This window comes from Pantherophis guttatus, chromosome 8, assembly GCF_059756535.1.
Source record: "Pantherophis guttatus breed Tessera chromosome 8, ASM5975653v1, whole genome shotgun sequence".
In the NCBI taxonomy this organism is placed as follows: domain Eukaryota; kingdom Metazoa; phylum Chordata; class Lepidosauria; order Squamata; family Colubridae; genus Pantherophis; species Pantherophis guttatus.
In genome coordinates this window covers 29,250,358-29,275,292 of record NC_142070.1, presented here as the reverse complement: position 1 = coordinate 29,275,292, position 24,935 = coordinate 29,250,358, and the positions used below count along the sequence as shown (strand labels likewise).

The following is a 24,935-nucleotide window of genomic DNA, read 5'->3' as shown; positions in this document are numbered from 1 at the left end:
TCAACAACTTATGGACAGTTTTAGCAAGGCCTGCCAAGACTTTGAACTAACAATCAGCCTGAAAAAAAAGTCATGGGTCAGGACGTGGATTCATCTCCCTGTATTACAATCTCTGCACAAGAACTGGAGGTCGTTCATGACTTTGTGTACCTCAGCTCAACTATCTCTGACACACATTCTTTAGATACTGAGCTGAATAAACGTATTGGTAAAGCACCACCACATTTTCCAGACTTACAAAGAGAGTATGGCTTAATAAGAAGCTGACGGAACATACAAAGATCCAGGTCTATAGAGCCTGCGTCCTGAGCACACTCTTGTACTGCAGTGAGTCTTGGACCCTTTACGCACGGCAGGAAAGAAAGTTGAACACCTTTCATATGCGCTGTCTCCGACGAATTTTTGGCATCAACTGGCAAGACAAAGTTCCAAATAGCGCAGCACTTGGAACGTGCTGGAATTTCTAGCATGTATATACTATTGAAACAGCGACGTCTACGCTAGCTGGGGCATGTCGTGAGAATGGCTGATGGTCGGATTCCAAAAGATCTCCTGTATGGAGAATTAGTGCAGGGAAAGCGCCTCAGAGGGAGACCACATCTGTGAATTAAGGATATCTGCAAGAGGGACCTAAAGACCCTGGGAATGGACATTAACAACTGGGAAACCTTGACCTCTGATCGTTCAGCTTGGAGGCTAAAGACGCAGCGTGGCCTTCTCCAATTTGAAGAGACACTTGTTCGGCAGGCTGAGGCAAAGAGGCAGTCCCGGAACCAGCGAAATCTGGCGACTGGGCAGCGGACAGAATGTATCTGCCCTCAGTGTGGAAGGGATTGCCACTCTCGAATTGGCCTTTTTAGTCACACTAGATGCTGTTTTAGGACCTCTTTCCAGAGCACGATACCATAGTCTCTTGAGACTGAAGGATGCCAATGAATAGTACTCATCTTATTGTTAAAGCGATTCTGAGTAGTTTGCAGAAAAATAAAAATAGAGAAAATACAAATTATATATAATACAAACCGGGATATTCTCTTTATCCTGTCAGCCAACCCCAGCCTAGAATGTCCCTATAGGCCAGGGCTCCAGGATAACTAACAGAGCCAAGTTAGGCTCCCCTAAAAGACGATGAATGTGAGGTCCCTCTTCACTTCCAGCAGGAAAGTATTCCAAAGGATGGAAAAGCAGAGAAGATTCTTCTCTTGGAGCCTGCTAACTCAAATCCTTTGGTAGATGGAATCCAAAGTAGGTGTCTTCTGCTAAAGCGAGTGGGATGGGTTAATCTCATTTAGGTTATATCGCTCCTTAGGTATCCTGAACCCATGCCGTAAAGGGCTTTATAGATAATAATCAACAACTTGATTTTGACCTGGAAGCAAATTGGCAACCAGTGTGGAACAGCGGTGTTGTATTCGCCACTAGAGTGATTTCCAGAACTATCTGCACTGCTGCATTCGGTACCAGTTGTACCTTCCAAATACTTTTCAAGTAATTGTATAGCGTGTTGTAGTAATCCAGCCAAGAGATGACCAGGACATGAGTGACTGCATGCTGAATGGTAAAACGAAAGAGGCTGTGGATATTAGAAATTGCATATAAGAGAATGCAAAAACTTTTAAATTAGGGTCTCTGTGTGGCATGGGTTTTCAATTGAAGGAAAGTGAAAAGGACTTTACAAATTTTCCAAGTTAGTAAACAGCCAGTTTTCACTAGGAATACATCAAAACATTAAAAATTGTGGATTTTTCAGTATTATATAATACTGAAAAGAGAAATCTATGAAATCTACACTTGATCTGCAGCTACAACTGCACAAAAGGGCAAGAACTTTCAAACAACACAGGATTTATTCTGTTAATAACGTAATATTCAGAGGTTTATCTATTTAAAAATAATACTACCAACCAGCACAACCATGCCTGTGTTTTATAAATAATTATTTGTGTATTTAACTTTTACCCTGCCTTTATTATTTTTAAAAATAACTCAAGTTGGTGAACATACCTAATATGCCCTTCTTCTATGATTTTCTCAACAACAAACTTGTGAGGTGAATTGAGCTGAGAGAAAGTGATCAGCCCAGTTACTCAGCCAGCTTTAATGCCTAAGTCACTGTTTCTTGGTTTCTAGCCTGATTCTTTAACCACTTCACTTCACTTCACTTCACTACACAAAAAAGGCCATAAAATAAATAGAATTGAAGTGTAAAATGTTTTGTATGAGTTGAAGGTTGATTATTTCCCCTCTCTACCATTCCCTTTGCTAGACAGTACACAGGGGGAGTTGAAGTGGCTGTCGGCTGGCTAAAAAGGTTCAGATCTTTGGAAGTGGAGCCTTAATTTATCAGCCTTTCCCTTGCTTTACCAACTCCTTCCAAACCCCCATTTTTTCCCATAAAGAAACACAAGAGTCATATGATAACATAAGTATATGATGATGAGAGCAATAAACAGATCATTATTGTTGAAGGTAAAATGAGTCAAATATGTGTACTTATTAATAGTTGAGAAGTTGTAGCGCAACTCTCGTCAAGGAAATATTGAGCAGTGGACTTTGCTTTTTAAATATCTTGCACTCATTAAATTTAAATGAGAGCAAAGATTAACAAAAAACAGTATTATTACCTTTGACAGCTATGTTTCTCACTAGTACTGTCTCACCTCTGAACCCTAAAGGGATTGAAAGTAAATCCTGAACATCTGACAGAAGGACTCCATCCGTCATAAGAATTTATCCAGTTATGTAGATCCTAATTTGAATTCCATATATTCCATTTACCTTTTTAGAAGGTGAAAAGTCAAAAGGGTCAAAAAGAGACTGAAAAATGACCTGGAACATAATGAAATGGGTGGGGTGGGGTAATTATTTGAAGAATAACTACTGTTATTCTGTTTATAAAGAGGAAGCTAATGTACATGTGCCTGATGGAGAAAAAGCATAGAGATTGAAGGAATGACCTAGGATTTCCAAGATCTGGCTATTTAATAAGTTGGATGTTGTGATCTGAATATCCCAGAAACAGCAGAGATCCAGAAATTGAAAGGAAAGGAAAGGAAAGGAAAGGAAAGGAGAGGAGAGGAGAGGAGAGGGGAGGGGAGGGGAGGGGAGGGGAGGGGAGGGGAGGGGAGGGGAGGGAAAGAAAAAGGGAAAGGGAAAGGGAAAGGGAAAGGAAGCCACTGACAACAGGAAATTGATCTGGCCAATGAGTTGGAAGCAGGGTTTACCTAGCTAACTGAAAATAGAGGAACTTTTCCATGCAAGTTGCTGTGGTATAACTAATAAAATCAGCACCTGGTGAAAGGTTACTTAGCAACAGTAGATAGAACAAAAGTAAGAACCATGGAATTTGGTGGAAGGGGAAAAAGAACATAAAATCTATATGCAATATTGTCATAGGCCAACATAAAAATAAATGTAGCATTTAAGAGAAAGATAACCCTTATTTTTTAGAAAAAAAACATTGAAAATAATATCCCCTGAACACTTTAAGATACCAATTTTTGTAATATAAATAACCAAATCAAAGTGATTTCTCCACTAGACTTTGTTGTATTTATTTCCTAGATTTATACATTACAAAATTGAGAAAAATTTGAACCCAATATTCTGTCTTTGATTTTGCAGGTATTTTTTCTTATCTGCAGATATAAGAGCAGGACTTTCGTCATCTGATCTATTGTCAGACATACAATAAAGAAACATTACACAAAACTTTGGAATATTATGTGTTTGCTCTATAGTTTTGACAGACTCACAAGTTTAGCTACAGTCAGGTCCAGAAATATTGGGACATCGACACAATTCTAACATCTTTGGCTCTATACACCACCACAATGGAGTTGGAATGAAACAAACACAATGTGTGTTAACTGCAGACTGTCAGCTTTAATTTGAGGGTATGTACATCCAACTCAGGTGAACGGTGTAGGACTTAAAGCAGTTTGCATATGTGCCTCCCACTTGTTAAGGGACCAAAAGTAATGGGACAGAATAATAATCATAAATCAAACTTTCCCTTCTTAATACTTGGTTGCAAATCCTTTGCAATCAATCACAGCCTGAAGTCTAGGACGCATAAACATCACCAGACGCTGGGTTTCATCCCTGGTGATGCTCTGCCAGGCCTCTACTGCAACTGTCTTCAGTTCCTGCTTGTTCTTGGGGCATTTTCCCTTCAGTTTTGTCTTCAGCAAGTGAAATGCATGCTCAATGGGATTCAGGTCAGGTAATTGACTTGGTCATTGCATAACATTCCACTTCTGTCCCTTCAAAAACTCTTTGGTTGCTTTTGCAGTATGCTTTGGGTCATTGTCCATCTGCACTGTGAAGTGCCGTCCAATGAGTTCTGCAGCATTTGGCTGAATGTGAGCAGATAATATTGCCCAAAACACTTCAGAATTCATCCTGCTTCTTTTGTCAGCAGTCACATCATCAATAAATACAAGAGAACCAGTTCCATTGGCAGCCATACATGCCCACGCCATGACACTACCACCACCATGCTTCACTGATGAGGTGGTATGCTTAGGATCATGAGCAATTCCTTTCCTTCTCCATACTTTTCTCTTCCCATCACTCTGGTACAAGTTGATCTTGGTCTCATCTGTCCATAGGATCTTGTTCCAGAACTGTGAAGGCTTTGTTAGATGTTGTTTGGCAAACTCTAATCTGGCCTTCCTGTTTTTGAAGCTCACCAATGGTTTAAATCTTGTGGTGAACCCTCTGTATTCACTCTGGTGAAGTCTTCTCTTGAGTGTTGACTTTGACACACATACACCTACCTCCTGGAAAGTGTTCTTGATCTGGCCAACTGTTGTGAAGGGTGTTTTCTTCACCAGGGAAAGAATTCTTCGGTCATCCACCACACTTGTTTTCCATGGTCTCCCAGGTCTTTTGGTGTTGCTGAGCTCACCGGTGCATTCCTTCTTTTTGAGAATGTTTCAAACAGTTGTTTTGGCCATGCCTAATGTTCTTGCTATCTCTCTGATGGGTTTGTTTTGTTTCTTCAGCCTAATGATGGCTTGCTTCACTGATAGTGACAGCTCTTTGGATCTCATCTTGAGAGTTGACAGCAACAGATTCCAAATGCAAATAGCACACTTGAAATGAACTCTGGGCCTTTTATCTGCACATTGTAATTGGGGTAATGGGGGAATATCACACACCTGGCCATGGAACAGCTGAGAAGCCAATTGTCCCATTACTTTTGATCCCTTAACAAGTGGGAGGCACATATACAAACTGCTGTAAGTCCTACACCGTTCACCTGAGTTGGATGTACATACCCTCAAATTAAAGCTGACAGTCTGCAGTTAACACACATTGTGTTTGTTTCATTCCAACTCCATTGTGGTGGTGTATAGAGCCAAAGATGCTAGAATTGTGTCGATGTCCCAATATTTCTGGACCTGACTGTATATCTCAAAATTTGATTTTGCTTATTATTCCTTGTTTTGTTTGTGCTATCTTGTCAAGCATACTGTAAAAAAAATGATATATCCTCTAAGTTGCTTGTAATCCTCTGGGTAAGTTTCCTCTGACAGTTTGAGAACTCCTTGATATGAATATGATGTGAAGCTAATTAATCTATGGTTTCTGATATCTTGTGTAAACTCACCTTAATTGGAATCAGTTTACAAAATTTTAATTACATAATACACAAATGCAATCTGTGACTTATTACAAAGAAGATTACTAGTTAATATGTTTTTGTTTTGCGTTGCTTCCAATGGAAGATAAGAAAGATAAGTCAGAAATGTAGGCTAAAATTTCTCCCCAATTTTAAGTTGCTCCTGGGTAGGAGCCTTTAAATTATTTTTAGCCAATTCCATGAAATTTGACAGAGTGGGCAAGCTATTTAATGGAAATGAGAAGATATGCCTCTCCTTGGGAACAACATGCTACCCAGAATTTTAATTGTTCGACTCTGCTGACCTTCAGTAAAGTTTTTAAAAGTTGTTTTTTTTCTAAGCAATTGTAATTTAAATATGTTATGGTTTGGCATTAGTGCTGATTTATATTGGGTTGCTGTGGTTCTTTTATGCTTATTGTTTATCTTCTTTGTATTAAAACAAATTTCAGCTGTCCAGAAACACATTTTGTGATTTGGGCAGGTATAGTTAATATAAACAAACTTTCTGCATGGCAGGTATTACACTCTGGATAGAATATATACTACAACCTTCTGAATAGATACCAATATTACATGGAAGTTTCTATAAAAGCTGTTAACGTTCTTAGTTGACAGTGGCTTAGGATATGCTTATCTTTTTACGACTTCCTGTAAACAATTGTCAACATTATTTTAAATAATGGAAACAGAGAGAAGTTAGCTGCAATCCTAAAAAGACTTTTGTGGAAGTAAATTAGGTAGGTATTAAAAGTGCCTAGGGTAAAATGTTTGTGTGCTTTTGCAGGATAACAAGCAATTTGGAACAAGTAGCGCAGCTTTTTTGTTGTAAAGATAAAAAATACCAATAAGAACAACAAAAATGTTGCATTATGCCTGGCAACTCTTCATGGATAATTATTCAATCATCACTTCCACAAAAGTCTTAGAAAGTTTTACATTACAGTTGAAAATATATATGAAATATTTCTAAAGAGTAAAGAACCTGCCCAATTTGTCAGGCTCCAGTCTCCAGTCTCCAGCTTTACGTAGTTAGACTTGCTAGATTAGAACTTGGCTGCTAGATTTAAATTTGGCAGAATTCTCTCAGACTTCAATACAAAATAGCTAAGATAAAAATCTAGCTCATTATTGCAAATGAGACTAAATCTAAATTAAACAGTTAATTTATCTCAAAAGTGCTTTTTCAAAAGGTAACTGGCCTTTGTTTTTTTCTTGAAAACGTTTCGCTTCTCATCCAAGAAGTTTCTTCAGCTTTTCTTCAGAGCTGAAGAAGCTTCTTGGATGAGAAGGGAAACGTCTTCAAGGAAAAAACAAAGGCCAGTTACCTTTTATTTATTTATTTATTTATTTATTAGATTTTTATACCGCCCCCTCTCCCGAAGGACTCGGGGCGGTGCACAGCCAAAGTTAAAAACATACAATATAAACAATTAAAATACGTTTAAAACAGAATTAAATCTAAGATGGCTCCCCAATTTAAAATGCCTTACCCATACCCCTATAAAAAGACGAATTTAAAATTTAAAAATTTAAAATTTCCACATTTAAAAAGGGGGAAGATTTAGGCCAGGCCAGCTTGATAAAATAGAAAAGTCTTAAGTGCGCGGCGGAAGGTGCGCAGATCCGGGATCCTACGTATCTCCGGGGGGAGCTCGTTCCAAATCGTAGGTGCCCCCACAGAGAAGGCTCTCCCCCTAGGGGCCGACAGCCGACATTGTTTGGCTGACGGCACCCGGAGGAGCCCCTCTCTATGGGAGCGTACTGGCCGGTGGGAGGCTATTGGTGGTAGCAGGCGGTCCCGTAAATAACCAGGTCCTAAGCCATGGAGCGCTTTAAAGGTGATAACCAGAACCTTGAAGCGCACTCGGAAGACCACCGGGAGCCAGTGCAGCTCGCGCAGGAGAGGTGTCACATGGGAACTCCATGTCACTCCCATCACCACCCGCGCGGCCGCACTCTGCGCCAGTTGGAGCCTCCGAGTGCACCTCAAGGGGAGCCCCATGTAGAGAGCATTGCAGTAATCCAGACGAGAAGTAACGAGGGCATGAGTGACTGTGTGTAGGGAGTCCCGATCTAGATAGGGACGCAACTGGCGGATCAGGCGAACCTGATGAAAAATCCTCCCGGACACGGCCGTCACATGCTCTTCTAACGACAGCCGTGAATCCAGGAGGACGCCCAAGTTGCGAGCCCTATCCGTGGGGGCCAATGATTCGCCCCCAATAGTCAGCGATGGCATTAGCTGACTATATCGGGACGTCGGAAACCATAGCCACTCGGTCTTGGATGGGTTGAGCCTGAGCCTGTTCCTCCCCATCCAGATCCGTACGGCCTCCAGGCACTGGGACATCACTTCAAGGGCATCGTTGGGGTGATCCGGGGTGGAGATGTACAGCTGGGTGTCGTCAGCGTACTGATGGTACTCCACCCCAAAACCACGGATGATCTCGCCCAGCGGCTTTACATAAATGTTGAACAAAAGGGGCGAGAGGACCGATCCCTGCGGCACCCCACATATGAGGGGCCTCGGGGTCGACCTCTGCCCCCCTGTCAACACAGACTGCGACCAGTCGGAGAGAAAGGAGGAGAACCACCTTAGTACGGTGCCTCCCACCCCCAACTCTTCCAACCGGTGCAGCATGATAACATGGTCGATGGTATCAAAAGCCGCTGAGAGATCTAACAGGACCAGGACAGAGGAACAACCCCTGTCCCGAGCCCTCCAGAGATCATCAACCAACGCGACCAATGCCGTTTCCGTGCTGTATCCAGGCCTGAAACCCGACTGGAACGGATCCAGATACGACGCTTCATCCAGGTACTGGGGAAGCTGTCCCGCAACCACACTCTCAACAACCTTCGCCACAAAACGAAGGTTGGAGACTGGACGATAATTAGCCAATATTGCCGGGTCCAGGGAAGGCTTCTTGAGGAGGGGCCTCACCACCGCCTCCTTAAGGGCGGCGGGGAAGACACCCTCACCCAATGAAGCATTTATAATCCCCTGGAGCCAGCCTCGCGTCACCTCCCGGGAAGCCAGCACTAACCAGGAGGGACACGGGTCCAACAAACATGTGGTCGCGTTCAATCTACCCAGAATCCTGTCCACGTCATCTGGGGTCACAGGATCAAACTCATCCCAGATAACAGTCTCAAGACCTGCCTCCGTCACTCTCGCTGGATCTACCCAGTCAGAGTCCAGACCTTCCCGAATCTGAGTGATTTTGTCATACAGATACTGAACAAAGTCCTCGGCTCTTCCCTCCAAGGGGTCCTCCCGCGCTTCCTGGTGGAGCAGGGAGCGGGTCACCCTAAACAGGGCGGCCGGGCGATTATCTGATGACGCAATAAGAGCAGCAAAATGCGTACATTTTGCTGCTTTTATCGCCACTAGGTAAGTCCTAATATGGGATCTAACCAGTGTCCGGTCCGATTCAGAAAGACTAGCTCTCCAACTACTCTCTAGGCGTCTTTTCCGGCGCTTCATCTCCCTCAGCTCCTCGGTAAACCAAGGAGCAAGGCGAGATCCGCGCCGGGTCAGAGGCCGCAAAGGCACGACTCGATCCAGGGCCCCAGCGGCCGCCCTATCCCAGGCGGCCACTAGGTCTCCAGTCGAGGCGTGAGCCAGAACCTCAGGAATTGGCCCAAGCTCCGTCTGGAACCTATCAGGTTCCATCAGGCGCCTGGGGCGGTACCATCTTATCGGTTCCGCCTCCCTGCAGCGGGGTGCCGCGGTACGAAGGTCAAGGCGAAGGAGAGAGTGATCCGACCATGACAAGGGCTCGATGACTATATCCCCTATCTCAAGATCACTCAACCACTGTCCAGAGACAAAAAGCAAGTCCAGTGTGTTTCCCCCAGTGTGCGTAGGGCCATGAATTAGTTGGGTCAGATCCATGGCCGTCATGGAAGCCATGAACTCCTGAGCCACCTCAGACGTCTCGCCCACGGACGGCAGGTTGAAATCCCCCATGACCATAAGTCTGGGGGTATCAACCGCCACCGCAGCAATAACGTTGAGTAGCTCAGGCAGGGTTGCTGCCACGCGGCAGGGAGCCAGGTACGTGATCAGCAAGCCCATCTGAACCCCATGGCCCCACTTCACAAGGAGGGACTCACAACCAGCTGTCTGAGGTACAGTGGTCTCCCTAGGCCTAAGGCCTTCTCTAATAATAACCGCTACTCCCCCGCCCCTCCCTTGTGACCTCGGCTGATGGAATGCGCGGAAGCCTGGTGGGCACATTTCTACCAGAGGGACCCCTCCCTCCGGGCCCAACCAGGTCTCCGTAATACCCGCCAGGTCCGCTCCCCCCTCCTGAACAAGATCACAGATGAGGGGGGCTTTTGAAAAACACTTTTGGGACAACCATGACCTGGGTGACTGAGGAGCCCCATAGAGACATGACTTATCTCTTCTCATTATGAGGATGCACTTCCGTCCTACATCACAGCAATTTAAAAGCATTGTTTGCTCTTCCTGCTATTCCCATCTTTTATATTGCTGCTCATTCATCACACATTTCAGGATGAGATACATGATTATACAAATAATGGTTCTTATAGAAAAACATATTGTGCCCAAGGCAATTCAGCAAACTAGGTACAATCCAGATGACTCACCAAACCACTCAGGTCTTCACAGCCTTTCAGAAGACGGGCTTAGTTGGAGCCATGCCTTCCAAAACCTGAATGTTCAGCCTCTGTAAGACAATTGGGTAAATTTCAGTATATTTGTTAGTGAAAAAAATTGTTGAATAAACAAGACATTTTTTAGGGTAGAGGGGGCCCTATTGACCTATCGAGCTCTTTATCTTAGCCTCAAGCCAGCACCAGCCATCTTCAGTTAGTACGCTATATATTTCATGGTAAAAAATTGAGGATCCCACATTTTAGCAAATGACAAAGAGAAACTGGAAGATTTTTTTTTCTAATGGTTTTATAAAATAGCCTCTCTTTGAATACCAAATTGCCATCCATAAAATGGATGGTTTCAGAGGACTTTTGGTAGTACACATTTTGCTGGCATTGGTCTATTTTGAACCATGTGATTTTCTTTATGTTAATAAATTTGGTAGGTGCAATGATTATTATTTAACCTTAAACACTCTACCGTTGACCTCACCCCATTCGTAAGAGGTCTGTAAGGGGCATGCATAAGTGCACCAGCGTGCCTACCATCCCTGTCCTAATATTCCTTTTTACTTACTCTTTTCATGTATTCAAATTATGTTTATACTTTTATCTTATATATGTTTATCATATATAAGATAAAAGTATATCTTTTATCTTTATCTTTTATCTTTAAAAAGATCTTATATATCTTTTATCATATATACTGTTATCTTATATGTGCTTGACAAATAAACTTATGATTATGATTATGATATTATAAATTATTATAATATAGTTGAAGTGTCTTTGTTTTTACCGAGGATGTTTTGATACTGTGGAGGCTGATTTTAGGTTTATTGCATATGCTTTTACCATTCATAAAATTGTGTTACAATATGGAGGTTTTTAAGTTTATCTCATGGAGTTGGAGGGATATAAATCCAGTGAATAAATATGTAAATAATATTTGCTAAATAAAATTTTAATAGCCAGCAAAAAAATAAGGCAAAGTCATTACCTTGAATGCTCTGCTATTTATTGATTACTGACACCAAATCTAATTGGATGATCAAGCAAGTAAAGCATATTGTTTTGTTTTATGTCACTTTCTTCTTCTTTTAGGGGTAAGAAGTTCAAATGTGTCCTTATTATCTCCCTACTTCCAGCCACTCCATAACTCTCAATTACAAATAATCATAATACTTGAAAGAAGAAACAAAATATTGCGCTTGATAAAGTGCAAACTTGCTAAGTAATGATTTGAACTGATAATATGTTTTGTTTTAACTTTGCCATTTGTGCAATTTGAGAAAAATGTAGTTAACTGCATTGAGAATTTGATGAGCTATAATTAACAGGATTATAACAATCTACAATTACAGCATTCTTTGTTCTCTTTTAGCATTCCTATAGAACAAGTTTTATTCAGCTCTATTTTCAGCTTTCAATCAGAGGTTGGCATCCTTTTTCTTTTCTGGATGTTTTCCTTGGCAGCCTGTGAAGACACCCAACTCTTGTGTGGGAAGTATCATATCTTCCCACAGAGCATCCCCATGGTCATGTGATAAATTTGGATGCTTGGCAATTGGCATTGGTCACATAACCACCTTTTGGGACCTTCTGACAAAGTCAATGGGGAAGCTAGATTCACTTAACAGTCATGTTACTGCAGTGATTCACTTAACAGCTGTGGCAAGAAAGGTCGTAAAATGTGGCCAAATTCACTTAATTGTTTCATTTAGCAAAGGAAATCTTGTGCTCAGCTGTGGTCATAAGTTGAGGACTTCCTGTAGTAGAAATACAATTTTGGTACCAGTAAGCTTTAAGCTTCTTCATAAATGCTTAGATTTGCATAATGACAATGTTCTACATTTGCTTTTGGCTACAAAACAATGAAGTGACATACATTTTGTATTTGGCATGTTGAAAACTGAATAGTATAACAATCTATAACACATAAACACACACATACAACATGCATGTTTGTACTATTGTCATTATAGGAAATAGTTTGAAAACAGAGTAATTACTGCAGGCAGTAATAAAATGGTTCTCAATTTCTGAATAAGCACTTAAAAACATTCCCATTCTTACACCTTCTGTTCTCTTCACCTGAGTCACAGAGCACTTAGCTTTTTTCTTGGCAGTATGCTTAATAGAAAATTATGATTCTACAGATAAAGAAGATTTAACAGGGCTGAGTACTTGCTAAAATGTGACTTGAGAAAACGTGTTTACAACAATCTGTTGTTGGCAGAAAATGATTGTGTGGAGCCTGCTAAATGGTTATATTGATAATAAATTGGATTTCACTTGCACAGATCAAAACTTTATGTATTTTTATAGCTTTTGTTATATCATTTTGGTTATTTTTTGTATTTTGTGTGGGTTTTAACTTTGTGAGCCACATAAAGATATAGGTTCTCCCACACATGCGTGCTAATCGTTTCCTGCTCTAGGGGGCGGTGCTCATCTCCGTTTCTAAGCCGAAGAGCCAGCACTGTCCAAAGACATCAATGTGGTCATGTGGCCGGTACGACTAAACGCTGAAGGTGCATGGAGCCCTGTTACCTTTCCACCAAAGTGGTCCCTATTTTTCTACTTGCATTTTTTATGTGCTTTCAAACTGCTAGGTTGGCAGAAGCTGGGACAAGTAACGGAGCTCACCCAGTTACGTGGCACTAGGGATTCGAACTGCTGAATTGCCGACCTTTCGATTGACAAGCTCGGTGTCTTAGCCACTGAGCCACCGCATCCTTTGTGAGCCACATATAGTTATATAAATTGAACAAATAAATAGATATACGCATAAACTTAAAATTACAAAAGACCCATACGAGAAGTAATAGCTCAGACCAGGACACTGAACACATTCCTTTGATATTTATGCAAAGTTGATTTATTATACAAAATGTACACTTTTCTGCCCTTAGCTGTGACCTTTAAGGACTGGGAAATCTGTTTCTTTTACTTTATACTTATCCCTATATTACCCCCTTCCTTCCAGCGCTTACACTTCATTAAGTGCTGCTGGAATTAGTAGTAGCCTGGTAATTGCTCCCTTTTCTGAGTTGTTCCTCTGACTTTCAGTCCTTATCAGTTTATAAGAGAGAATACAATTAGTTGCTTCTAGCTGGCTGTAGCTAAGCTGCATCTGTGGAAGATTCTTGTGGATATAGGTGTCTGCTACTACTTTTTCAGCTGTAGTAGCTTCTGAGGCTTTTGACTCACTCCACCATCTATTTTCACTTCACGTCTTTCGTGCATGATTGCAGTTTGGTTTTCCAGTGCACTCTCATTTCTTTCTTTCACCAACATCTACACCCTGCACTTTCAGTGTTTCTCTTGTTTTCCTGAAGTACAATTGATGCCCTTTGCTCTGTTAAAGTCCCATGAGCACAATCTGTAAGGAAGGAAAACTCAGGTCAGCAGTTTTGAGTCAAAAGACAGTCTCATATGTTTATTTTCCACTCTTTACTGTTGGAGACCTATCTTGTATTTACTGCATGATTGGCACCTATAACTATTCTCTATTTTGTATAAATATAATTATGGGCTATATTTCTCATTTGGTTTGTCTTTGCTTCCCCCCCCCCACCCCAGCAAAACCTTTAATAACAACTGCTATAATTAGGCGAATGTGTTTGTTGTAATTTTTTTGTTGTTTGAATACAACCAAATAAATGTGTTGTCGAAATGTGGAATTTATGTTGTATTAACTATGGCTAATATGAGTGCACAGTTGAACCATAAGCTGGTTTAGTTATATATAAACTAATAAACTTGATAGTATTAGTGTAATGTGTTTGGTTACCTTTGCAGATGTTCAGAAGCTGAGTTAATATTAAATATGGCTGATCCTATAATGACTGGGACAATTGAATTAACATAGATTACATTAATATTGAGGCTACATTCCTCAAATATGTATCTGACTAAACTTCAGTTACTGCTTTTGACCAAAAATGCCAATATATTTTGGGCCACAAATTGTCTGAAGAAGTGCCTATATGTGCCTGTATAATGTTAAGATTGACTAAGAATGACATTTAAAATGTGTCTGCATGCTGAGAAGAGGAACAACTAGACACAAGAACGCCATCACTCTACTAAACAAATAATTTATCTCGCCCATTTGCCACCACCCGTTTGGCGGTGCCGTGGCCTGTTTGCCGCCACCGCCTCGGCCAGTTTGCCGCAGCCCATTCGGTGCTGCCGTGGCCTGTTCGCCGCGGCCTATTTGCCACCACCTGTTCGCCACTGCTGTGGCCCATTTGCCACTACCCATTATCGCCGCGATGGCCTGTTTGCCGCGGCCTGTTCGGTGCTGCCGTGGCCTGTTCACCACTACCTATTTGCCACTGCTGTGGCCCATTCACTACTCATTCACTGCCGCCACAACCTGTTTGCCGCAGCCTGTTTCCCACTGCCACAGCTCGTTCATCGCAGCCCGTTTGGTACTACTATGGCTCATTCCCCGCGGCCTATTCGCCACCACCCATTCGCTGCTGCTGTGGCCCATTCGCCACCACCCATTCACCACTGCCACCACCGCAGCCTGTTTGCCGCAGCCCTTTTGCTACTGCCATGGCCTGTTTGCCACTGCTGCACCCCATTCGTCACCATCTTACTCCGTTCACTGCCGCTGCCACACCCTGTTCGCCGCCGCTGCTGCACCCCATTCGTTGCCACCTTGGCCTGTTCACCACTGCCTCTTTGCTGCGGCCCATTCGCCACCGCCTGTTTGCTGTGGCTCATTTGGGGCGGCCCGTTTGCCATTGCTGCCATGGCCCATTCTAAAACACATGATGAGCACTGCACCAGCCTCCTCCCCCTGCCGCAACATTTGCTGTATAAGACACACTGAAATTTTCACCCACTTTTAGGGCTGGAAAAAGTGCGTCTTATACTCCGAAAAATACAGTATGTGAAATTATATAGTAGATTATGGTTGATTATAAAGAAAAATACAAATCTAATTGCTATTCAACAATGGAAAAGATTTCGTCAGGACATGAAGACTCTCCTTGAGTGAAGCTCTTGAACTTATCTAAATAACTTGTTGCAATTCAGAAATTATTAGCTTTTTTGTCTACAGATCTTGTTCCATCTCAATATTTACATAATACTTCACAACAATGGCTTAAAATTCATTAATACGAAATAAATATTCATGTTAAAATGTGAAATATTTTACACTGTTTCCTTTATGGAATCTGAATTTTATGAACACCAATTACAAAAACATCAATTGTTTTAAGTAGGCAAAAAATCTGTATGGGTGTGATTGCCATGGCAGCATGGAATTTAAGTCTGTGTAGTATAATAATGTGGCAGAATCTCAGGAATCTTGCCTTTTATGGGAAAAAAAATCAGATTTTTCAAGATAAAATGATTCAATAAGTTCAAATTCTAATTTAAACCTTCTTTAAATTCTATAAAATACTTGGCACAATTTATATATGTTAATATATCTTCCTACATATCATCTTTTTGATAGATATATAATTGTTCAACCAACCATATTTAAAAGGCAAGATAATTTCTATTGCCTTCTTACTTCAGAGGACAGCATTATAGAATGCCGTGTGTGTGTGCGCACACATGTGTGTGCATGTGTTAAAAGAATTAAATGGCAGATTCCTTGCATAAAAATCAATTTGTTTTTATTAACTGTATTTGTTACAAATATCTGGTAGTGGCATGGAGCCTGCTAAATGGTTATATTGTTAGTAAATTGGATTGTACTCTCACAGATTATATTTGTATGTTTTTAGTAGTTTTTATTGCTTTAGTGTGTTCTAATAGTTTTTGTTGTATGATCATGGTTTTTCTTTTATATTGCATTTTGTATTTTAATTTTGTTAGCTGTGAGCATCACATATGGTTAGATAAATTAAAAAACAAACTAACAAATGTACACTGCTGAAGCAAATTGATTTTCAATAATTTAAATGTGGATAAAAAATGCAACCCCCCCCCAAAAAAACCCCAACAATAACAGCACATAAAGCATTAATTATGGCTCCAGTTAGGTAGCAGCAATAATTACACCTTAAAGCCCTACTTCCATTTGATCACCTTTTCAAGGGTGTTCCAAAAGAGGGGGGTTGCTAATGAAAACCTCTAATACTGACCTGCCCTCTCATTTATGAGGAGTCTTTAACATTCCCACTTACAATGATGGTGGAACAGAGACTATTTCTCCATGGAAGAGGCAATCCTTAATGTTTTGGGGGTTTTCTGGTTTGCACCAAAAGCTTTATTATAAACCAATGCAGCACCCACAACACAAGCATTATATGGTTGTTGCAGCTTTCAACTGGCAGCTACAACTGGCTGCATTTCTTTTAATAAATATGTCTGTGTATCATAAGACTCGGTGCCTAATCTACTGAGATTGTGTACTACAAATATAGTAAGGTGTTATCGACAGAGCAGAATATTTGTTGCTCAGGGTTGAACTGTGACGTCCTTGATGCTCGTTGAGCTTGGTTGTTTTCTTGCATATGTTTCGTTACTGAAGTAGGTACCATGTTTCGCCGAAAATAAGACCTAACTTGAAAATAAGCCCTAGGATGATTTTTCAGGGTGTTCGTAATATAAGCCCTACCCAAAAAACAAGCCCCAGTTAAGAATGTCAGGCTAGCTTGACGCATTTACGAAAATAGACCTAACTGAAAAATAAGCCCTAACGTGCCTTTTGGAGCAAAAATTAATATAAGACCCTGTTTTATTTTGGGGAAATGCGGTAACATTATCAACATTAGAAGGCAGTGGTGATTGCTTTCATTTTATGGCTTGTCAGTGTTGGTGGAATGATCATGATGGCCCCTTGATTGGGATCAAGGAGCCATCAAGACAAATCTACCAACATTGACAGGGCAAGTTACTGTTCTTCATTCTCTAGCCCCACCCCCACCATTTTAAAGAATTATTCATTCTCAAAATGACATTTAACACAGCTGTGGTTTGTACATACAGTATAGGATACACTTAAGGATACTTCATATAGCTTCCACTTGATGCGTGCCTTCTGAGCAGCTGACCTCTGATGAATTGTGAATGTTAAATGCATGTGATTCTGAGCCAGAGAACAATTTATGGAGGAAGTAATGAACAAGTTCTTAATATAGCCAAACTAAATTCATAGTATCACACAAATGATGCTTTTAGTCAATAGAAGGGCTTTTTAAATGTATTTTTATTAATGCATTTTTCCCGTTCAATCATGTCCAATTCTCAGAGATTGCCTTGATAAAGTTTCCTTGCAGTTTTCTTGGCAAGATTTTTCAGAAGTGCACTGCTTGCTTCCTAGGTCTATAAGAAGTCATATAGCTGCTTTGGGCCTAAGGCAGGAATTCATGATTTTTCAATTTCCAACCTGATGCCTTGACCATTACATCAGATTTGCTGCCTAATTCATAATACAATGACATACTTTATCACAATTAAAATTTCTGTTCCATTTATGCCCTGATGGAACTTCTATAAATTATTGAATATACATATATTAAGTATAAATTAAGGTATATATTTTATCCAGAGAGCTTCAAAAGTTACTGAATAGTAAATAACAGTGCTAAATGTTTTTTTTTCACCCACTTTGTCCCTCTCACGCTTATATGCAAGATTATAATACCATAGGTTTATTTAATCAATACAGTTGCCCAAACAAAACAAAAACAAAAACGATAGAAAGTCCTTTAAATAATGAGTCAAAATTTAGATTTTTTTGTTGTACATTAATTATGTATTAAATTCTTTTAAATTCTTTTATAGAATTGAAAAGCACTATTATGCATTTTCTTTTTTCTTTTTAGATCTTTCAGCTGCCCAAAGAAAGTTTGCTCGTTCACTGAGAGATTTCAGGTTTGAATGTATTGGTGATGCTGAAACAGATGATGAAAGATGCATAGGTATGTCAGTACAAGAAAATTTAAAGAGGTAGTCCTCATTTAACAAACAATCCCTTAGCAGCCTTTTGAAATTTCAACAGATCCCCAAAAGCTTCTTATGACCTGGTTCCAGAGTGCCTATGGTTATACACAGATACACATACACTATAGTCACATGACTGCATTGTGGGGCCTGTATTCTGTGGTCACATGACCGTAGTTTACAAATTTTTTTGGCCAGTTTCTATCCTTAATTTATTTCTAGCAGAAAAACATGCATAGGAATATATGGATATATTTAACAATCATAGTATTTGCTTAACAGCTGTGGGGCTTGCTTAATGACCTTGGCATTTGCTTAACAACCATGGCAAAAGAAGGCATAAAATCAGGTCACTTGAGTGCCTTGATTTATGAGTCTCATGACTTATAACAGAAAATCCAGGCTTCAGTATATTTGTAAATGGAGGACTACCTATATGAAATCTCAAATTTTATTTTTTTCTAATTTTATTTGTTGCATATAGTGTCTGATATTTATTCCTGTTACAGATGCATCTCTTCATGAATTCTCTAACTTTCTAAAAAATTTAGAAGAACAAAGAGAAATAATGGTGAGTTCTATTTGATAAAATATAGCAGTATGTAATCTGTCAGTTCTGCATATTTCTCATTAGTTTTGAAACTCCAAAAGTTTATTATATATCCATCTGAATCTCTTGAAGAAAATATTTTAATTTAATCTAATTTTTCTAAAAGTTTCAACATATAACAAAACTTGGCCAAGCTTGCCTTCATTTAGAAACCAAGAAAGATTGGCTTGGTTAATTCTTAGATTGAAGACCTCCAGAAAGCATCTATGCATTCTTTGAACCAGATCATGTAGGTTGCTTTAGGGCTCAGTAAGCAGTATTGGTAGTAGTTTTTACACAATTTAACCAGACATTCCCCAATCAATATCATCTCCAGGTCTGAGATTACAGTACCGTTCTGATCATTCCATAGCCAGTCCTTTCTCATGTGTTAGTTTCTATAGTTAGTTTCCTGCCCAAGCAATGAAACCATTTGAAGAAATTTTGAAGCAGACCCCACCCTTTGGCCTCTGCCTTCCAGCAATTTAGCTACTTGCAGCAAACAGCCCGTTTCAGCTTCAGCACAGCCTGATTAGCACAAGCAGTTGATTGTCGGTTGGATCAGCCTCCCAACCCTCAGCTGTTTCAGGCTGCAGGGATTGCCATTCCTTTTGCCATGCGGGCCTCCTGCAAGCAAGCAAATTGCTGGGAGGCAGATTTTTTTTCTTGTGCTAATCAGGCAGTGCTGAAAATGAAAATGAAACTAAAGCAGGCTGTTTGCTGTTTGCAAGGCAAATTGCTGGGAGGCAGAGGCAGAGTTATTGTAAATGTTTTATGAGTCTTATTTTCTTCTTTGTGTCCTTTTGTTGTAAAATTTGTTGTAAAATTTTGTCTAGAATCAACAATTAGCTGGAATTTAAAAAGCATTTCACTAACTTAATTAAAATATTACCTGAAAGAAAATAAAGAGAGGGGGAAAAAGCTTTACATCTAACAAATTGCGTGCTGAATAACTTAACTGATTCTGATTACAATACCAATCTATGCAAAGAAAAAAACATAAAACAGTTCCAAACTGGTAAAATTTCATATTATTTCCCATATCCATGCACTAGCGTATGTCTTGTTTTCCTCCCCCAAAAAGGTAGGTGCGTCTTATAGTAGGAGCCTCTTATACTCTGAAAAATACAGTAACTTGGAATGTTGGACTGATCTATCAACCTTTTTCCTTTGAGAATATACAGGAAGTACAGATCAGAAGTTCATTATGCATTTTCTTACTAGTGAAAGTATCACTTCACTGCACCATTCAAAATAAGTTTTAGTAATATGACAGGTGATTCATTGTGATTCATTCATTCAGTCTAAAGCTGCTGTTTCATGTCATGAATTCTTGATGTGTGATTCCTGAAAAAAAGTCTCTCTTATACAAACATATACACCCAAATGCCTGTGAAAATATTTATTTACACACCTTGGAACAAAGGAAGAAATGTGAAATTTTGTTTTGAGCTGAACTCTTCCAATGCAAATATGTACTTTTGTAAGATTGCTAATTGCTTGATAAAATATACAGAGGGATCCTTTACCCTCTGTTTTCATTTGGTAATATTCCATGCAACTGGGAAAATTAATAAATTAAATTAATAAATAAATAAAATGTAATTGCTATCTTATACACATTTAGATAAAAGTAATCCATGTTTGCTTCTTACTCTCAGCATTTGGCATTTCCCAAAGAAACTAAGCAGGATCAGGCTAAAGACTAACGGAATTTTGGAGGAAGGGGGCAAATTCTCAGAAAAAGCAGTGGCAAATTATTTCTTGATGTTGTAATCCTTCCCTCCCGCCAAATCTTGGTTGTTTTTGGTTGATCACTGAGATGAGCTAAATTTGAGAGACACTCTTTTTTTTAGACCTGCATAGTTATAAAAAAAAATTGAGGCAAGGTTCATCTTCAAAGCAGAAACCCTAAATATATTTCCAAGTATTACAGAGTCCTTCAGACAATAATAAAATCTACTTCAACAATGTGAATGTTTACTTTCATTCATTAAATCATATGGCTCTCTAGGTGTGAGTAAGGCTATATTTATTTAACCATAGAGATTAAAAGTTTTTGCCTAATCTTTATCATCATCATCATCATACCCCCAAACTTAACAATTGTCAATATGTCAGGCAATAAAATCTGGATAGTGGATGTTGCAGTACCTGGACATAGCAGAATAGAAGAGAAGATACAAAATACAAAGACTTACCAATAGAAGAAGAGTGACTGTATCAAAAGAAAGCAAAGATAGTATCAATAGTGATAGGTGCTTTGGCTGCACTCCCAAAACATCTGGAATGCCACTTGAATACTTTCAGTATTGGTAGAATCACCATCACTCAAATAAAGGCAGCTTTATTTGGAACAGCTTACATCCTATTGGAATACTTTTAACACCATCTACCTATCCCAGGTTCTTGGAAAGCACTCGATAGGTGGATAAAAATGCCAAATCCAGTCTATAAACATCTGGCTGACTGTGTGACCAACCATAATTTATTAAACTTATATGCCATCCAACTTAATAACTTTGAGTGCCTCACAATGATCAAACAAAGAATTACAATAAATTAAGAAAACATAAAAGATAGACATACAAGATGGCAACTGCCTGAAACAAAAACTTAGATGAAAAGTCATATCTTTGTGGGTCTTCTAAAAAACAGCAGACTGGGGACTATATGGAATATGCAGCAAATGTCATTCCAGAGGTTCAGTTGTGCCTCATTATAATTAATTAAGCAAAATATGTTCTGATGCAATTTGATATATACCCTAAATGCATTATTGTAAAAAAGAATGTTATTAGAACATAGGAATGTATATCCTAGCCAAAACTATTTGAAGTCTGTTATATTTCCATCTGACATAAATTTACAACTGATAGAATAATTTATATACGTGTATGCTGCTTTTCTTGTGTCAGTGGTAGTTTATTAATAGAAGTTGATGTGGATTTATTTTTAAAACATGATATTTTTATTTGGAAAACACAGTATAATGTTTTCTTCCTACTGTAGAATAATAATAATTATACTTGTATTTATTTTCTTCTTTCTTGAAAAGGCCCTAAGTGTAACCGAAACTCTTATCAAGCCTCTGGAAAAATTCAGAAAAGAACAACTTGGAGCAGTAAAGGTTTGTTAATAACTTTATTTTTTGTAGCTTCATTTCCATTTAATCTGTTTTGTTTTGTAAGTGAAATGGTAAAAATTTAACTTGAGTAGGAAAAGTTGGAGATTATAGTTTCTTCAGTACTTTATGGATACATGTGCATTAAGTTCAGTTAATATTTAACTAAAGATTTTGTATATTCTTACATAGCAATAGCGCTTAGACTTATATAGCCTCTCTGTTGTGTTTTATATTTTATTGAACAAAAACAACTTATACCAAAATTGGATATTGTAGCTTTGTTATAAACTACAATATTCCTGTAAATCAAAACTTCATTTTTACAATAACATGTATTCATAATAATACATTTGTGATGTTAAAAATGATAAAAACCAACTAATTTACCAATGTATAAATAATATAATATTTCTTTATCTTTACATTTAAAATGTTTTAGGAAGAAAAAAAGAGGTTTGATAAAGAAACAGAAAAAAACTACAGTTCACTGGAAAAACATTTAAACATGTCAGCTAAGAAGAAAGAAGTACAAATATTGGAGGTATCATTTATACTATATTATCAAATCTCTATCTGTTGTAAGCATTTGCAATAATAATACTTTTGAAAATAAATTGCTAGCAGCAATTTTTCCATTCTGAGTTGGAAGCAGGGAATGAATAGCTGAAATCTGAGCTATTCTGAATAGCTGAATGAACAGCTGAAATCTGAGCAATAGAAAAAATTCTATTGATAATAAATATTATTTGTTTTATATATAATAAATTAATTTGCAGTAAAGTCCCTAATGTAGAAGATGACCAGGCAGAGTCCGTGGCAGGGTCAAATGCATCATCAGTTTGGAATCATTACATTCCCAGAAGAGATCTCAGTCCCCCCCTCCTGAATTCCATTAACCCTTATCTAGTGCCAATTTGGCTTGACTGTTACTAGATCAAATTCTTGTGTATAGGTAGCATGAAATAAAATTTTAGTGCTTTGAACTCAACTTCTGTTACTGGTTCCTTGCACCAGACACCCACCAGTGCTTAGATTATATGTGTATTTTCAGGAATTCAAAATGCAAATATATCAGCTTGCTGTTTTTGATTATATAATCAAAAACAGTCATTAACATTTAGTGTGTGAATGCAGGTTATTCATTTTAATAAAATGAAATATGGGGTCTGATAGTTTTCGGTGGAAATTGTGCCTCTTTTAATAAACTGTTTCAATGCTTTACCATTATTCATTTTAATTCATTGAGGAAAACGAAAATAGTTTAAGCCTAAACTATGATAACTTTCCTGTCTGTTAATTTGTCAGTTCCCCTCATTTGCTGTAAAACATTTTAGAGAATTTTAACTTTTGCCACCTGAAATCCTTTGACCATAAAGTTTGGTGTGTATAATTACTTTTAAATTAATGCAAATGATTCTGTGTTAGATTGTGATAGTTGACATAAATTTCTGTATAGAAAATCTGAATCTTAAAAAAGCAAAACTATGTTTTTTTATGCAGGCAGACAATCAAATAGAGCAAAACAGAAAACATTTCTATGAGCTGTTACTTGTATATGTGTGTAAACTGCAAGAGATACAAGAAAGAAAGAAATTTGAGTTTGTAGAACCTGTAAGTAGAATATTAAAACATTTCTGAAAGAAAATAAATTTTAAAATAGAAAACAAGTAAAAGTAGATTTAGAAATAAGTAAACATTTGCATTGTGTGTACTTTTACTATTTTACTGAAGAACATTTAATTATAGTATTCTGTGAATTATGAATGTACAGATTGTTATTTTTAGTGACTAAACAGTGGAATTATGTGATAAGTCCCATTAAAGGCAGGACTTAATTTATTTAAAACTAAGAGGAAAGTAAAAGAAAGTAAAAAGAAATTACTCCTTTTCTGAAAAGAAAAATCTTACTGTGTTTTAGGTCCTGTCATTTTTTCAGGGCATGTTCACATTCTACCATCAAGGTTATGAACTTGCCAAAGATTTTAACCATTACAAAATGGATCTGCAGATCAATATCCAGAATGTAAGTGAAGCCATCCTTCAAGGATAAGATATGTCCATCTTTAATTCTGACCCTGCTGTTGCAATTTTGTATTTCTGTAATGCATGATGATTTTCTACAGAACTATAGAAATGTAATGCCATCTACAGGCTAACATGATATAGGACTTGTTAAGACTTTTTGCAGTAACGAAATAAATATTTCTGCACATTTTGTATAACAGTGGAAAATAAAATGAAATTATTTTCTCTACTAATATTTAATAAATAATGTTGAAATATAAATAATTTTGTTGACAATTCAATATATTGAACATTGTGTATCAAATTAATTAGAAATTCTAATATAAACTGTGAAAATTAATTTTCTGTATGGAAGGTTGGTGTTATAAGCAATTATCTATAATGCTTATGTTCATATTTTAGTATGAAATCAAAACTACAGTGCTTAACAGCCTTTATTTATTTATTTATTTATTTATTTATTATATTTATATTAGAAACTCAAATATTAAAACAGCTTTTATATATTGTATTGTCTTGTATTGTCTTACTTCATTACAGAATATTATAAGTTTATTACCGTAAGTTAATGTAAATTATTAATTATTTTTATAATATTCCACATTCAGGAGGAATTAGTACTGATAACACTGTTATTAATTTGATAGGCTTTCATATGTGGGTTAGATACAATGATGTCTTCAAAATGCATATCATCCACTTTAAATGTCTATGGAGCTTCTCATTCATTTAGGTCATGGTTGTTCCAAAAGTGCTTTTCCAAAAGGCAACTGTACTTTATTGAGTTTTTTTTCCCCTTTGAAAGCATTTTACTTCTCATCCAAGAACTTCTTCAGTTCAGTTCAGTTAGTTGGGTGACTTTGGTCTAGGCATTGATTGTCAACCCTAGGAAAAAAGGCAAAAAATGTCAAAAAAACAACAACATTGAATGAACTTCATTAGGCATAAAAGTCTGCTGGGTGATTTTTGGCCAGTCATTTTTTCTCAGCCCAACTCATCTCACAAGGTTG

The 24,935-nt window shown here is 38.3% G+C and overlaps 1 protein-coding gene across 1 annotated transcript in view; it reads left to right on the top strand.

Annotated features, from left to right (window-relative positions):
* ARHGAP10 (Rho GTPase activating protein 10) overlaps positions 1–24,935 on the top strand; it is a 109,211-nt gene that overhangs the window by 10,813 nt on the left and 73,463 nt on the right. The window contains exons 2-7 of the mRNA XM_034401413.3: positions 18,067–18,162; positions 18,694–18,755; positions 21,832–21,903; positions 22,340–22,441; positions 23,401–23,511; positions 23,819–23,923. Coding sequence (XP_034257304.1) covers positions 18,067–18,162; positions 18,694–18,755; positions 21,832–21,903; positions 22,340–22,441; positions 23,401–23,511; positions 23,819–23,923 — 548 coding nt within the window. The remainder of the gene's footprint in view (positions 1–18,066; positions 18,163–18,693; positions 18,756–21,831; positions 21,904–22,339; positions 22,442–23,400; positions 23,512–23,818; positions 23,924–24,935) is intronic.